Source organism: Apodemus sylvaticus, chromosome 5 (assembly GCF_947179515.1).
Source record: "Apodemus sylvaticus chromosome 5, mApoSyl1.1, whole genome shotgun sequence".
Classification (NCBI taxonomy): Eukaryota; Metazoa; Chordata; class Mammalia; order Rodentia; family Muridae; genus Apodemus; species Apodemus sylvaticus.
The window spans coordinates 11,526,775-11,543,938 of NC_067476.1; the positions used below are offsets into that span (position 1 = coordinate 11,526,775).

At 52.3% G+C, this 17,164-nt stretch overlaps 1 protein-coding gene across 1 annotated transcript in view; it reads left to right on the plus strand.

Annotated features, from left to right (window-relative positions):
• Nucleotides 1–879: 879 nt before the first annotated feature.
• Eeig1 (estrogen-induced osteoclastogenesis regulator 1) overlaps nt 880–17,164 on the plus strand; it is a 32,246-nt gene continuing 15,961 nt past the window's right edge. Inside the window, exon 1 of the mRNA XM_052182188.1 lies at nt 880–1,522. Within this exon, the coding sequence (XP_052038148.1) occupies nt 1,377–1,522 (146 nt within the window). The 5' untranslated portion in view covers nt 880–1,376. The remainder of the gene's footprint in view (nt 1,523–17,164) is intronic.

The following is a 17,164-nucleotide window of genomic DNA, read 5'->3' on the forward strand; positions in this document are numbered from 1 at the left end:
ACACTGGCGGCCTGGATAAAAAGAATTACAAAATGCAGATGGCTTGGAGAGTACGAGAGTTCGAGAAACTGAAAACAAAAGCCTTAGATAACAGCCTGGAACGAGGCAGGCTGAGTCACAAGGCTGCCTGCAGGTCTCCAATGGATCTTCAGAAGCAGCAACGCCAGGGCAGACGCTTGTCACTTTCAGAGACCGAGAAGCCTGCTTCATTGCAGGTCTTGGCGGGATCCGGCAGGCCGTTCTAGCCCTAGTTTCCAGATTGTTTCCCCTAGTCATTGTTTCTCCTTTTCTTGGGCTCGCGCTTTCCTCCCGTTCTTTCCAGCGCCGACCCCCACACCCCGCGACCTCCCACCGCCTCCCCGTACCCCCCCACCCTGACCCGGGCCACCGCGCTTCTCAAGGAGGCGGGTCCACTCCGCGAGCGCTCCAATCCGAGCGCCCTCAACTGGCTCTGCCTCTGCGAGCCCTGCCCCACGCCACCGCCAGCCAATAGAAATTCGTGTTCGTGCAGTCGGGCTGTCCAATCGCAGATCGGCTATGTGCCTCGCGCGCCCCGCCCCTGCTGCTCTCGGCCGCGGCTCCGCGGGCGGTCGCGCCGGGGGGCTTCGGCATTCTCCGAGCAGCGCAGAGCTGCGTCGGGCTCTGCCGGCTGCGTCCGGAGGTGCGGGCCGCGGTGCCGCTGTGCTCCAGCGGTGCTAACCGAGGCAGAAGTCATCCGGCCGGGTCGGAAGGCGCCTCAGACTCGGTCAGGACAGGCGCGGCGTGGCTCCCAGGACTGAGCGGGAGGCAGACCGGCACACGTTCCCCGCCCGGCAGAGCCTCCCAGAGCGGTCCCTGCAGAGCCCGGGCGGTCGCTGAAGTGGCTTCCGCTTCCCGGCGCCTCACCTGCGCAGGCCGCGGTGCGCCAGGTGCGGAGGCGTGTGCGTCGCCTGGGCACCTCCCACGGCAGCCAGCGGGGCGGAGGCGGGGCCGCTGCCCGGGCCTCCTGCGGCTCGCTCGACCGTCTCGGTCAGTCTCACCGGTCCGCCGGGCCCCGCGGCTCGGGATGCTGTTGCTGCTCGCTCGCTCGCCGCCCTCCACGCCAGCCCCCGCCGCCGGGGCCGCACCTCGCTGTTTACATGCCGGTGGAGCCCGGGTCCCCCGAGGGTGAAAGCAACCGGCTCACTGGACTGATCCCTCGGACCTGGGGCTCCGTACTCAGATTCTCTCCTGCCCGCAGCCTCCGCCGCCATCTGGACTGGATCCGGCTCTGGTGTTTTTGAGGAGGGGGGTGTGGTGTCGGGAAAGGAATCCTGGGGTTTTCTAGTATCCCCCCCCCTATTTTCCCCCTCTTTTTCTTTTTGGCCCTGCGGGCTTCAGACTCAGGGAACTCGCTCATGGCTTTTTTGATGAAGAAGAAGAAATTTAAATTCCAAACCACTTTCACCTTGGAGGAGCTGACTGCGGTCCCCTTCGTGAACGGGGTCCTCTTTTGCAAGGTCCGGCTGCTGGATGGCGGGGATTTTGTCAGCTTGTCGTCCAGGTAGGCATCGAGGGTTTTGCGTTTGCAGGGGTTGGCGGGTGGGGAGTGCTGAGTGAGATCTAGACACTTGGCCCGAGTGGAAGACTCAGCTAGGGACCGACCGGCAAGGGGCCCGCCTGGGGAAAGATTTGCACTAGGCAGAACTTGGGTCTGAGTGAGCTGGCAGAGTGCCTGTCACTTGTCTGCAGGTGACCAGCCAGAAACCTTTGGCCCTGCATGCATTCCACTCACTCGTTTTGCAGACTTGTATGGAGAGAGCTGACTGAGATTTTGCACTTTGAGGGATTAAGTAGGGGTGTCCCAGGCCACCTTGCCACCTAGCTGGCTCTTGTGGCTGTCATATGATCGAGAGATCTGGCCAGCCACAGGCGCTCTCCGGCTCTCTCCCCTTAGCTGGGAAAGCCCTGTTCCAGGCACTCCCTGGATTTGATTGAGGGAGGTGGCTGGATTTGGGGTTGCCCAGCCCCCTCTTGAGTGACTGCCCTCCACTGGCTAAAGCTGGACTGCTTTGCATTGCAAATGTCCTTGCCGGGAGACTGCCTTCCCCTATGAAAGAAGCCCTCGGGTTTGATTTTGTGTCTTTCACCATCCTGGTAGGTCCAGCTCCCCACTTTATAGCTGAATGAGATCCCAGTAGGCCTTTTGCAGATTGAGCTCATGGGGTCACACAGTCCTGACCTGCCTGCAGAGGTCCCTAGAGTCCAAAGCTAATGGGGAAAGGGAGTCAAATTCTGGCTCCTTCTCGGTTCCTGTTGCCTCTTTGGCACACTGAACCTAATACAGGTTTCTCCATCAGCCTTGTAGAGGGAAGTTGCAGTAGATAGGCCCCTGGTCCAGCTCCTGAGGTGCTTCTTCTCCTAGGCTGTCCCTTGCTCCTTAGGTCTTGTGGGCCTACTTAGCTCAAACTGCCTCACTATTCAGAGATCTCAGAGGTGTGTTCTACAGATTGGGATAATGAGCCCCAGAAAGAGGAAGTTGAGGCAGTTGTCAACCAGACTCGGCCAGTTGGGAGACCTGTTGGGTAAATCTGTTGGGAGAAGAGATCTGATTCAGATTTTGGAATCTGTGGATAGAGTGAGGTTCTATGCACTGGGCCTCCTGTTCTGCTCAGAGCTGCTTATCTGAGGAATTTGGACAAGGGCTGTCCTTTGTGGTGGGGGTGGCAGCAGTCTGGATCTTGTGAAGTCTGTAATCCTACAGTTACCCCTCCTAAGGCGCAGTGTCAGAGGGCTGTGCTCAGCCCTGGGCCCGGAGTCAGCCACTTTTAGGCTAAGTGGCTTTGGGTGAATTACCCAGTCTCCCTGATCTCAAGTGCTGGCAATTACTGGTGCTCTGCTCACTGTTCACTAGCACCTCTCAAAGCCTAGGGTAGGGGTCCTGACTGGGGAGGGGGATCGTTCTTACAGAGGTGAAAACAGAGGCTCAGAGAGAGGCTTTAGCTGCTACATTATGCCTCTGCCCTCAGTTTCCTCTTACTGTAAAATGGGGAAGTAATTAATGTTCACCTTTCAGTTGTGAGGGGCATGGAGAGTGTACCGTGTGTGACCAGGGGAGTTGCTGCAGCAGTTATGGTTACTATATTGTAAGGGGCCCAGCCTCCACCTTCCCTAACCCCAGGCCATGGGAGGGGGGACGCCCCTTAATCAGCAGAGGTCCTTTATGTGAGCTGGGATTGAGCACAGTACCAAGGAATTTGTACCAATCCCAGGCTAAGGTTCCACATGTCTACCTAGATCCCCAGCCAGCCACTGTGACCCTACCTGTCAGCTTTTCTCTTGCCTCAGCTTGCCCCCACATCCTGGAAAGTCTGGAAAGTTCCAGGACTTAGCACACATACTCTGGATTTCACCTCTGTTTTCCCTTCTTCCGCCTGGCAAGAGGCCACGGATTCTCTGAATCCAGCCAAGCCCAGGCAGCCCTCCCAGTCCCATCTGGAATAAAGCTTCATTTGGGTGGGTGGGGTACTAAAGAGGACGGAGCTGGCATTGAGGTCCAAATCTCAGTGCTTAGATCCTGGGCACCTGGCTGCTGCTGGGCCGGTGTGGGTGCAGAGAGCTGTGATGTTGGAACCCAAGCCACTTTAACCTGGCTTTGGCTTCTGTGGGCTTTTACCCAGGAGCTGGGGGTTCCTAGGCTGCCTTTCCCTCTGCCCATACCCCTCCCACACTTGTTTTGTACCCCAGGAGCCTCAGCCACCTCTCTATTCTGTGATCCTGTTGTTAGAAGTTAGGGTGTAGGGATTGAGGTGACTGGACCCGCCTAGATCCTGGGCCTGGATGTGCAGCACAGCTTCCCAGCCCTAGGGACCTCGGGATGGCTTTTTGTGCGGTTGGCAGGCAGCATGGGTGGTGTCAGACTGACAACAGCCCTAGGCCCCACCCCTGCAACACCGTTTCCTAGCTGGTGTTTTCCAGTGTGTTGAGTGCCATGGCAACAGCTGGTATTCAGCTCCGCCTGACCCGGTTGGAACAGGTGCAACAGGTGATTCCTGGGGCCGATTCTTAGCCTCATTATCTCCCCACACTGCCTTAGGTGCAGCAGTTCCCACAGCAACCAGACTTTGTGCCCAGATTGTGCTGGGCATAGCGCTGCGTGTGTTTTGAGCAGGGTTCCCCACTAATCCTCCCAGCCATCTGGAGAGGCACTGAGGCCAAAGTAACCACACGCTAGAGGTTACCAGGTAGTAAATGGCACTGGGGAACAGTTCCTTTCTCATAGTGGGTTTCTTCGATTGCCGATGCCAGGGGCTTCGAGCTACTCAAATACCTGACTATCTGCTCTGCTTGTGGGTGAAGACACTGAGATCAGGAAGATGAAGTGACTGGACCCATGTCACTGAGCCAGGGAGTAGCAAAGATAGAACTTGAGTGCAGCAGGTCCTGCCTGGGTGGTATGTGTTAGAAGCAGCTACAGATCCATGCGACATTCCAGACTCTACAAAGGCTTCTTTTAGTGGGTTGGGTGGTACAGCAGAGTCTGGAGCTGGACAGTTTTGAGGCACTAAACTGGTTTTGTGAAGCCCAAGGTAAATATAGAGTCTTCCTGACTATAAGGTGAGGGTGGGACTAAAGGAATCACTGTGTATTTGTGGTCAAGCATAGGGACTCACTTGGCACAGTGGGCATTTGCTATATGTCCTGGGACCCATACTTGGGGCCTCCCAGGAAGATAATCCAGGTGGTGCCTGGGAGGGTTTTCAGGTTTAGAGGGTGTCCAGAAGAATACAGAGGTCCCATCCAAGTGTGGTGATTCTGGCAGAGGCTAATGTGTTCAAGTGGCCTTCAGGTCAGAAGAATGGTCCTCGCTGGCATTGGCTTGCCACATGCATGTGGCAACTGCGTCAGGGGAGAGGAGTGCAAGGAAACGCTGACTTTACCACACAGGGTGGAGAAGAGAGGAGAGAAGGATACTGTTCCCTTAGCCAATGGATGGGGAAACCAAAGTCTGGGACAGAAAAGAGTCTTGCCAGAGTTACTTCATCAGAGGAATAAGTGACACAGTTGGCCAAACTGTAGTCTAGCTCCTACCTCTGTCCCCTGGGCTTTAGTCCTCCTCTTTGCACTAAGAAAGTGGGTGGGGCCAGGAGGAAAAGAAAGATCTCTTTCAAGGCCACCTCCTGCTCTGTACTTGAGTGCTAGATTGTCTCGAAAGCTGTGACTTGGAGCGGGCCTTCCCTCAACCCTTGTCCTTCCTTCTTGGCCAGCTTTGAGTCCTCAGTGGGGTTTTATTTTTGTAAATAGTGCCTGGCCGCTATCACACAGGCACTGCCTGCTTTCTATGACACAGCCGTGTGCCTGCCATACAGGAGCACCCAAAGGAGCTTTGGGTCGTTAGTTCTGCATCTGGAGGTCTTGTGTCCAAGCCCAGACCCCGGCCCTGGGGGCATATTTGGCCAGGGTTCCATCCCTCAGTCTCTCTCCCTCTCCCTCTGGGACAAAAGCTGTAGAATGTCTCTGGGTTCACGGCCATGCAAGGCATGCTCTGGGGGAGCTTGGCGTGGGGCTCTGAGAAGCAGAATGGATCCCTAAGGGGCAGCAGTGTGAAGATACAAGAGGACCCTCAGATTGGATAAGGCAGGTGTTGTCCTGCTCAGAACTGGGTAGCTGCGCGTTGGACAAATTGGAAAGGCAGGGAGTTAGTAAACACAGCTCTTACCTTCCTCATGACTGAGACTCCCTTTCGACCGCTTCCAGAGTGAGCAGGACTAGGCAGTCCTGTTCCTCGGAGCTCCCAGTTAGGGGGTGACAGTACGCTTGGTAAGCCAAGCTAACCTGGGGCAGGTCCTTGTAGAGCCCAGTGGACCTTGGCAGACCAACCGGCAAAATGTCTTTGTTCAGACATCTGTCCATCTTTGTTTTCTCTAGCTTCTAATTCTTTTCACCCCTTACCCTAAGCTTGCTGTCACCCCAGGAACACTTTATGGGAGTCTTAGAAGCTGAGAGGGATTGAGCTGAAGATGGGGAAGAACTGATGGAGAAGCCCCTGGCTTGAAGGCCTGCCTGCTTAGGCATGGTGGGATGGGGTGTGAAAAGAGTTGAGGGGCTAGAGAGAACAAAAAAAAAGGTTGCCTGACTGGAACTGTTTGTAGTTGGGAATCCTACAGGGCCCTAGGGAGCAGGGGAACAGTGGGACATCATTTACCCATTAAGATGATGGCTCTTGGGTGCTGGTAAGAGACAGCAGGCACTGCTGACCTAGCCTGGCAGAGAGGTGGCACACAGAAAAGAAGGAACAGACTGGAGTGGATGGCAGGCAGAGTGGGCAGGAGGGTTCCTGTCCTAAGGCACGGCACCATACTTTGATGGCGCCTAAGAGACAGGCATCTGAAGGGTGCGTAGTGTCAAAGGTGTCCGGGAAGCTAGGGCTCACGTAAAAGTCCACATTTTCAGTTTCCTTTAAGTGGACAATCAGACAACAGCGCTGTGAGGCAGCATTCAACACAAGGGACTTTGAAATTGCCTTCTCACCTGTGTTTTGAGTGCTCTTCCTCCTCCCACAGCAAACTCTTAGATCTACCTTGGCATGTTCTGAGGGTCTCTTATTGTCAGTTTGGTTCCTGAGGTCCCTGTGGAAGGTTTTTCCTGTGCAAGCACAGTGGCCAGGGAACCTATGGTTAAACAAAACAAAACAAAAAAAAAAACACACTGTCAGGAGGAGATGGGGAGGAGTGGGCCTTAGAGGTCAGCTGGGCCGTGGTTCTGGCTTACCTGGCTCTCTTTGAAGTCACATCATACTGCTGTGGCCTTGGTAAGAAGCTTCCCAACCTGTTTCATACCTTAGTGGCTGCTGCTTGGACCTGGCCTTTGCTGCCAATCGGCTACATTCTTAGCACGTGCCACCTTGGCTGTGCCTTCCCTGCCTGGTAGCTTGGCAGTAGCCCTGCCCTGAGGTGATCTGGCTGTTTGGAGGCAAGGCCCCTCAGGCCTGCTCTTAGCTTGGAAATCCAGGTTGGCTGGGGCTTCTTGGCAGCAATGTCATTGTTGCCTGTAGGCCCTGCTTACCTGAGAGTGGCTGGATGGCCCCTAGTAACCTGGAAACCCTGACTGGCTTTCAAGAGGCTCTCTGTGTGCATCCAGGTGCCAGCTAGTAAGCCTGCCTCTGGGTTTTAGGAACTGACGGACTTGATATGTGGGATATAAGGAACTGGGAAATAAACCAGTTTAAAAAGCAGCCACAGAAGTGTGAGCAAGGGGGAGACCTGGAGCTAAGGTGTGGTGGGAGGGCACATAGCTATCCACTTTATCTGCCTCTCCTGGCTACTGCTTTGAATTGTGGGGACATTAGTTTGTCCTAGGTCCTAGTGATATCCTGGGCCTGCTGGCTCCCCAAATATCAGACTGCATTTTCGTAGGCTTGAAGCTGCCCAACCTGTACGTAGTGTCATGAGAGGGTTGTGGTTGCAAACTTGTGGTCTATTTGCTTTGAGTTTCTTGGCACCAGGGGCTTAGAAGAAAGAGCTCTTGACTATAGACCTGAAACCGCTTTTACCCCATTTGCCCAGATGTTGACATGTTGACTGGCAGCCCTCAGCTCTGTAACCACCTTGTTTCAGGGGTGGGCAGAAGGAGCGCTGCTGATAGGAAATGATTCTCTGCTAGGTAGGTTTCTATTTTACCGCCCCACCCCAGCCTGTTGTTCACTGCCTCTGATTTCAACAAAGGACTTAAACCCCAGCCTCTTCCATCTCCCTTGAAGCGGGACTGCTGTTGCTGGAGGATGTTGTAATGGTTGGAACGCCAGCTTGGCTCCTGATCCACAGTGGGAACACTGTTACACTGTGTCTTATTCCCTCTGGGTCAAGCGGTGTGCCTCTAGTAGCTGGTACTCCCCTGGGGGTCCAGACTACTGTGGTGCTGGCAGGAGAGGGTACCTGTTGCTCAGGCTTGCTTCTTCGCCTTCAGCAGGGGTGGGAGACAGTAAGGAGTACCCTAGTCTCTGAGCTGAGGGCTTAGTGGGATTTGCTGCTGGCTCCACATATCTTCCCTATCGGCTCAGTCCTGCTCTGCTGAAACACTGCTCAGGTTTTGTGGCAGACAAGCAGACAGCCCCTTACAGAGGTGCAGGCACTGGCTGTAAGTCTTCTGGTAGGGACAGATAGCAGAACCCAAGGTCTTTCAATGGCCTACATCCTGCCTCCTTGTTTTTCTGGTTACTCTGCTTTCTCTCAACCCCCTTACCTAGCTTTTTCACAAGGAACTGTTGCTCAGCCCAGTGGCCATTCTAGGAGGCTCCCTACCCCCAGGCCTATTGACTGTGTTACCTGCTATAGCCCTTCATTTTAAACTATCACAGTCCCTATTTGTTGTATCCAGCTCCTTCCCAGACTATGGCCCTTCAATGCCAGAAAAGCATCCATTGCATCTTAGTCCTTGGGCCTCATGCTGTGTGTTGGCATCGCCCCAGGCTGGGACTTCTCTCCCTTGGCTCTGAACCAATGTGGTTGTTGGTGTTGACTATGTCGTGGCTACTGCCAGCTGCTAAGTCCAAGCCTACCCTCCACCCAGTGCCTGAAGTATCAGTCTGTGCCAGGAGGAACCCTTATCCATATACTAGGCAGCTGGGTACCACTGTGGGTTTAAAGACTGCAATTGAGAGGCAGCCAAGGGCCTACTAGCTGAGTAGAGTGTATCACTTGCCAAAGATATCAGTGTCTGTACAGGGTTGCGAGGAAGAGTGAACTCAGGCAATAAATACCGTTGGATCTTACAGCTGTTGAATTGTTTTGGACTATGGCCAAGGGCTTTATCCCTGTAGACTGTTTCTTCTTCTAATGGGCACTCACTTGAGGGCAACGGAAGATCAAGGTTACCTGTTCAGCACATGACCAGGCCCAGGTAGCTACCATAGACTAAACCTGCCAAGAGAGGGAGTATACACCTGGTATCAGGAGAACAGTCTGGGCTCTGTTCACATGTGAAACGTTCCCTTCTCCCACCCCTTCTGGGATGCAGAGCTGGTCTCTGCAGACATGTACAGGCAAACACCTGTGGCTTATACTTTCCTGGGTTGTTCCATGACAGTTTTCTGATTACCTTGTATATTTGGGTCCATGGACCTCTGGGATACAGTCTACCTCTGTAGGACCCCACCTGTCTACAGCTGTCCTAGTCAGTGCTGGGCAGGCCTTGAGGAAGTGATGTGGATTTGGGGTGGGTAGGTAGAGCTTGGTTGTGGGAGAAGAGCAGGAAAGAATGGGGGGAAGGAGGGAGGCGGGGCGGGGTGTCTTAGAGAGCGGAAGTGCTTGGGGATGGACCTGACAATATGTTGAATCAATCAGACTTGGATTTTATTTATTTCTTACTTAACTACTAATTTTATGTATATGAGTGTTTTACCTTCATGTAAATCTTCAGAGATCTTTGGAAAGTCAGTTGAAGGAACATTTCACTGAAGCAGACACAGGAGAAAGGCTGTTCTGCCAAATCAAGCATGTGATGAAGGATTCTTTGCTAGCAACATGCATTTAATTGGTCCACCTTACATTGCCTAGTTGAGCTACGTTTGTCAGGACTCCATAGAGAGAAACACACCAAAACACTTGCGGTGGTCTGCTGCAGTTTCTTTCCGCTACCATGGACTCAGGCTGATCAGCAGAGTGATGTCAGCCGAGACAGACGCACGTGCTGAGGCAGGACTGGTGGAGGGCACGTGATGCTCGGAGAGTATAAACAGGACTCGATGGACATCAGCGAGGCTTGCTTACAGCGCTAGCTGTGCGATGCTTGTTGGTCTCCTCCTTCGCTGATCTTCAGTGATCTTCACTTTGCTGAGAGAGGCATAGTTGAGAATTTCTCCTGGCATCCCTCTGGATCCCTTTTACTGACTTGTTCCGAGGCTGAGGCCTGGCTCTCTCTGCTGATTTATGTTTGCTATCCTGACTCTACTGAACCTGACTGCTGGTGTATCTGTGAGGTATTTGCGAATAGATTGAGCTGCTGCTGTGGACCTGTGAGCTGAACTGCTGATTTCCAGACAACACAGACAGCAGTTGCTCCAAAGAACCATTTCTTTTTGTTGTTTTTTGTTGTTGTTGTTTTGTTGTTTTTGTTTGTTTGCTTGTTTGTTTGAGACAGGGTTTCTCTGTATAGCACCAGCTGTCCTGGAATTCACTCTGCAGACCAGGCTGGCCTCGAACTCAGAAATCTACCTGCCTCTGCCTCCCAAGTGCTGGGATTATAGGCCACCACTGCCCCGGCTCAAAGAACCATTTCTAAACAGGTCCACTTCCCCCCTGTCCTCTCTTTTTCACTACCCCTGGTGGTGGTAGGCTAAAAGGGAGGTTAAAGCATTTAAGGACCAAGATTAAAAGTAGAATTTGAAAAATTAAAGTTACAGTACACAATGTGTGTACAGTGCCCACAGAGACCAAAAAGGGTGTCAGATCCCCTGAAACTGTAGTTACAGATGGTTGTCAGTCTCCACATGGGTCCTGGGAATTGAACCCTGGTCCTTTGGAAGAGCACTAGGGTAGACTGCTTAGGGCTGCCAGTTATAAGAGGGCAATTGTGTTAGGTCAAGAAGGGTATCTTCCCAGCCATTGTCATGGACCATCCGGAGACACTCTGCAACAGGTAAAGTGAACATGTACTATAGACAAAAGGCCTAAGGCAGATGTGGTAGTTTGAATTAATAGTGCCTGGCCCAGGGAGTGACACTATTAAGAGGTGTGGCTTTGTTGGAGGAAATGTGTCATTGTGGGGGTGGGCAGTGAGACCCTCTTCCTAACCACTAGAAGAGCTAGTCTTCTCCTAGTAGCCTTCAGATGAAGATGTAGAACTCTCAGCTCCTTCAGCACCATGCCTGCCTAGATGCTGCCATGTTCCCACCTTGGTGATAATGGATTGAAGCTCTGAACTTGTAAGCCAGCCCCAATTAAATATTGTCCTTATAAGAGTTGCCTTGGCCATGGTGTCTGTTCACAGCAGTAAAACCCTAACTAAGACAGCCGGGGTTCATGATAATACTTATGTAGGATTCTAAACCAGTCAGGTTAAGAAAAGATGAGGTTGGGGCTGGAGAAATGGCTCAGGGGTTAAGAGCACTGCTCTTCTGAAGGTTCCCAGCAACCAGCCGTAATGAGATCTGACACCCTCTTCTGGGGTGTCTGAAGACAATTACAGTGTAATTGTCAAATATAATAAATAAATAAATCTTTAAAAGAAAAGAAAAGATGAGATTTTATTTGTTGGAGTTGGGCTATGTATGTATGTAAGGGCCTTTTAGGCCTGCAGAGTCCTGCTTGGGCTTAGTTACACAGTATGTTTTTTCTTGAGGACTTGTAAGTTGTACACCTCTGCTTCAGAAACGGGCCTTGAGTTGTTCATACCTCTGGGCTCTAGGTGGGCACCAAAGCTTTCAAGACAAACACAAGAGTGCCTTGAAGCCTGAAGCCGATCTTTGGGGCTTTTCCTGGGTCTTTCTGGTAAGCCAGCCTGAACCATTCCAACCCGATGAGCATTGCTCTTGTTTACAAGGCAGTGGTTCTTTCTTGGCAGTTGTAGGCAGCCTTCTTGGTCTGGGGATTTTCCTTCTACCACTTAAAACCCCAGCACAGCAGGGTGTCCGGGCTCTGGATGCAACTTAACAGTTTGAAAGCTCGGTGGGCTCTTGAGGTTACTACCAGACCACTGGGTGTCAGAACGTTGCCCATGATGGGATAATGAGTTATTCCATGGTGCCTAGATGCCATGGTGAATCTGTTACGTAGCCATCATAGCCTGTAGCTCAGAGCACATGCTCAGTAAAAGCTGGCGTGGTTAGTTTCAATCCAGAGCAGTAGTTGGAGGGGATCTGGGGCTAGAAGCATAAAAGGAAAGGTTCCTGTTTCTTCCTTTCTCTGTTCAGCTGCTGTTCTTCTCTCTTCCTGAAGCTCACCTGTTGAAACACGTGTAATTAGAGCAGAGCCGTTCCCTGCCCTGGCCATGACACTTGTGGTCTCTGCCTGGGGCCTGTAAGCAGGCAGAGACCATTATGCAGACCTTCTCAGAGAAGGGAGGAGCACAGAGTGGGGTTTTGCTACTAAGCTTACCTCAACTCCAAACCTCACCTTTTGTTTTTCTGGTTTTGCTTGCTTGCTTGTTTTTCTCTTTTACTTTTACTTTTTTTTTTCTTTCCCTTTTTTAGACAGGGTTTCTTTCTGTAGCCTTAGATGTCCTAGAATTCACTCTGTAGACAGGCTGATCTCAAACTCACAGAGATCCACCTGCCTCTGCCTCCCAAGTGCTTGGATCAAAGGTGTGAGCACCACCACTGCTCAGTTCCCTCACCTTTTGTCGTTAGCTCTGAGTCAGGGTCTCACTATGTAGCCCTGTTGCCTAGAACTCACTATATAGACCAGGCTGGCCTGGATCTCACAAAGATCTGTCTGCCTCTGCCTCTTGAGAGCTGGGATAAATGATGTGCACCATTATACCTGGCTCCAAACCCTGTCTTTGTGATGAACCTTTGACTGGTGCACCCCACTAAGTCCCAAGGAAAGACAGCCTAGGCTCAGCAGTTCTTACAGGGTTTGTGCTTGCCACAAACAGGGCAGGGAAAAATTGTCGTGAAGCTGACCCTGTCTATATTGGACGTAGGCAAGACAGTCTTTCTATTTGGGCAGCAGTGGGGTGGACTGTTGGGGGTTTTCAGTTAGAGAAGGCATTCTGTGTAGCAGCCCAGATGTATCACAGATCCATCACATGACACTGTTGAACAAAAAAGGCCCAAGGCAAGATCCATGATGGCACTGGAATGGAGTTGAAAGATGTTGTGGTCCAAGGGGATGGGATTATCCTTGTTGTGTGGGGCCTGTGTCTGGACAGGGCCTGTCTGCCTGACTCCTGGTGTGTGAGTGAAGTTAGTGGCAGTGGCTGGCCCAAGAGCTGTCCTGAGTCTGCAGTCTCAGGTGTCTAACTAAGGAGGAGGTGGAGCCTGTGAGTCAGGGCCTCATGGTGGTGTCTGACCTTGAGCCCTCTGTCCTGTGATCGGAATCTTGGGTAGCTGCTGAGCACAGCTGGACAAACAGGTCTGAGTCACTGCCAGGCTGTGAAGAGAGGTGACTCTGGCTAAACGACTCCTGATTATCTTGTCACCTTAAGAAGTTCAAAGGGCCATGGGGAGTCCTATGTGCAGCAGGAACACCTGGGTAGCCCATGCAGTAATGATGATGGTCCCTGACTCCACAGACTGTAGAGAGCAAGCTGCAGGCACATCTGGGAAGCCCCCACCTGGAAGTCATATGAAAAGGCTTGACTTTACGGAAATAGACTACAGAGATCTCTCATTCAGTTGTTAGATCTCAGCGCCATCTTTGAGGACAGGAGATAACTGTACAGTCGCCCTGCCTCGACTTGGCTCTGGAAGACAAGGGCCCTCCTTGCTTGGTTCCAACCACACCTATAGACCCAGGCCTGTCTGCATAGATGGGGAGTGCCCTTAGGATGGGCCTGGGTGAAGGTGTCCCTATGACTGGAGTCCAGTCATTTCAGGAACCAGGCCCCAGGGACAGGAATCTCTCCTTCCTCTCACTCCTTCCTCTTCGGTGAATCAAATACCACCCAGGCCTGAGTCACTGGTCACACATTCCTGGCCACCTGCCACACCTCTGAACATGACAGCTGAGTTTCAGGACTGGGAAAATGGCCAGATCCAAGGTCCAGGGCAAGGAAGAGGGCTAGGCCAGTGCTTTTTGCATGCTTCCAGGACCACTGCCTCTGAGGGCCCTCTCTGCAGGTGCTTTTAAAGGGCTAGGCCCTGGCCACAGTTCAGCAGAGGCACCTGTTGTGTTTAGTTCAGGCACTAGCAATTCCATGAAAGAGAAAGTGACTGAGACCCAAAGAGCTCTAGAGTTCAGGGGTGGCAGACGCTTGTTTGGACCCATCTTTGCCTCCCTGTGCCACTCAAGTGGGCCTGCTGGGTATAGGAAGGGAAGTCCCCTGAGCAGATCCAGCTCAACAGCTCTGTGTGTGCTAATAGCCTGGGTCTTAGGAATTGAAATCGGTACCACATCCCAGTGTAACAAGCTTGTCGTCCTCCTTGGAATTCCTAGGGCCTCTGTTTCCCAGCCCTAACTTGGAAAAATGTAGTGTTGGGCATGGGTTCAAATCACAGACCTTGGGCAGGTAAATTCTTGGGCGCCTTGTGTTCCTAGCCTGTGACATAGGAATGTCGGGCTATGGATTCTGCGACCATCTCTCCCTTGGTATGAACCGGATGCAGTACCATCTCTTCCCTTGCATGGAATACTCAGGGTAAAGAGGAAGAGGTCACAGGGCCTAGAGTTCTGGCATGACAGAGCCATGCTGTCATTGAGACTTGAGAATGGTTCTCCTATGTCAACAGATTTCCCAGGGATCCTGGGAATGCTGAGTTGTGTCTAGGGGTACAGACTACCCCTTAATTCCTCGACTCCCTCAAGTCCCTGGACTCCCTGAGAATCAGTGTCCCGATCTGTGAAATATAAGTATGAAGTGAGCATGCGAAAAGCAATTGGCCCTCAGGAGGACATTCAGGAGACAGAAACCATGAGATACTTTTGTACATGAGGCTGAACCTGCATTTGATTCAGAGCCAGCAGCTCACTATAGATCCAGTCACTTAAGAGCAAGATCCAGGAACTAGGGCCTGAGGGTGCAGCCCAGTGGTAGAGCGTTTGCCTAGCATGCACACAGCTCTGGGTTTCAACCCTAACATCAACAAAAAAAGAAGAAGAAAGAGCTAGTGACTCCTGGTACATTTCAGACAATGGTTTACAGGCATTTGCCCAGGTGGTAACATGAGCTGTCTGCACATCTTGGCCGTGGAGCAGAAGGTAGAACAGGACAGTTACATGCCTGTGACTGCAAACAAAGGATGCCAACACCTACCTCCTTGGGTGTTTTGAAGGTCAGTTTCCAGATTATATGACTGAAAAGCACCAAGATTCAAACCCAGGTGTGTCGTAAGCTGATGCTCCTAACCCTGCCAGCTTGGGTGCCCGTCAATAATTTCACCCCTTCTCTGTTGTGCAGTTTCTAAAGCTGCATTTGCTCACATTATGCTTGATGGGTCACTTGCCAATGTCAGCTTGTACGCCCAGGTTTTCTGTCAACCCTTGAGCCATTTTTAGGGTTCTTGCCATCAGGGGAGCAGAGAAGGCAGCATGGGGCTGAAGGAACTTCTCTAAGCTCTCCAGTGTTGGGCACCAAGTGGCTTGGCTTCTAGGAACTTCTTGCTGCCTCACCACAGGAGGAGGGGTGTGCCAGAACTGTAGGGAACTGCTTCCCCTGCACGTGGCCCTCAACTCCTGGCAGGAGCCAAACACTGTTGGGCTGCCACGCTGGCCCTCCTGGCCTGCAGCCCCTGGATGGATGCCGTGGCTGGTCCCTGGGGTGGGCCCCTCCCCAGGCAGCTGTGCAGTTCTCTTCGGGAAGCCCTGGCAGATGTTGTCGATTTAAATTGTTTCCTTATTATATTCTCATTCAGGGCTGGGGCTGCCTCTCATCAGCTTAGACTCTAGGTTGCATCACTAGCACTGCTAGTACAAGGAACCAGGGAAAGCTTGGGGTTCAGGCTGTGCCGGGCAAAGCCAGGGAGGCCAGGTGGACAGCAGGAGTGGGCACCAGGTGATGGAACTTGTTCAGGGGCCTGTAGGCCGAATCTGAGGACTCAGTCTCAGGGGAGGTTCCTGGGGTCCTATAATGTCTGCCTCCTTGTACCAGAGTTACCTGAAAGATGGGTGAAGACTGGCTTCCAGGCCCCTGACAGAGCATCTCAACTGGAGCTGATTTGGTTAAGTCTCAAAACAGCTTGTCACATCTGGAGTTATTCTACTCTGCAGGGCACAGCTAAATATGCCACAGTGCCCAGGACAACTCTCACAAAGAAAAGCCTTGTTCTGCAGAGCCCATAGTCCTGGCAGACCTGCTGGCAATCTTATTGGTGGCATTGTGTGCTCACTTGTGTCTGGAGATGCCTGTCGTACTGGGCCTCACCTTTTTTTGCTCAGAAGATTGAGTGCCTAACTCGGCCATTCTGATGCCTCCTACTGAGTATACCAATGATATACTGATGAGCATTTATATTCTCTCTCTCTCTCTGTGTGTGTGTGTGTGTGTGTGTGTGTGTGTGTGTGTGTGTGTGTGTGTATTGGAGGGATAGAACTCAGGTTGCTAGGCTTGCTTACCAAGTGCCTTTTCCTGGTAAGCCTTTTTTTTTTTTTTGACAGGCCCCCTCCCCAGTGAGAGAGTGAAGTGTTTTAGGTGGCCCTAAGATCACCCTGGAGCCTTATCACAGGGACTGAGCTGCCATATTATTCCCCAAGGCTCACTTTTCCTTGTTTTCTCCTCCCGTAGTGACTGCCAGTCCTGCTTGCACCTCAGCAGCGACTCTGGGGAGAGTCCCCTGGGCTTCTTGGTTCCTAGCAACCTGTGGCTGGGAGGGAGCTCCCGTGACAGCTTGTCACCTCTGTGGTGGAGACCTAGGGCCACCAAGACTCTAGGACCCTGTTGCACCTTGTAAGCAGTGATGCTCCTAGGTACAGAAATTGTTGCAGTGAGCTCATTCCTGGGGACCATGAAACCCATCTCTGGGTGACTCCTGTCAAGAGAAACTGTTGGAAGTGGCTCACTTCAGCCTAAACTGCAACCCTTCCCACCCTCTGGGGCCTCTTTAATCTTGTTTATTGTAAACCAGAGAGGCAGTAGAGTGGCCTTTCCTTCCTCCATGGTTTCTATTTACCTTCCGCATTTATCGGGAAATGACTTAGTGAACTAGGGTGTCTCCTGGCAGGCCAATGCAGGGAGATCTGGTGTTCTGTGACTTTGTTGCACCCTCCAAGACCTTGGTTTCTTCACATGCAGAACAGGGATGGCATTTATACAGGCCTCAGGACAGAGGAGAGTTCTTTCAGTCCTGTGTCTGAACCATGAATCCCATAGAATAAGCTCAAGGTACGGGTGATGCTTTAATCATTAGAAGGGCCAGAGTAGAGATCTCACTCTGCCAACTCTATCCTAGGCTTTTAGGGAGAGAGGGCATGGTAGCAGACAGATGTGGTCCCCATTAGCATGTGGCTCTGCAGGCGCTGGCCTGGTGGTCTCGACATTCCGCTGGAGCTGAGCGGTGAGGAAGGAGTGGCCGCCATAGCCCCGTGCAGTGGGCAAGCCTTTCAGGCTTTCCTCG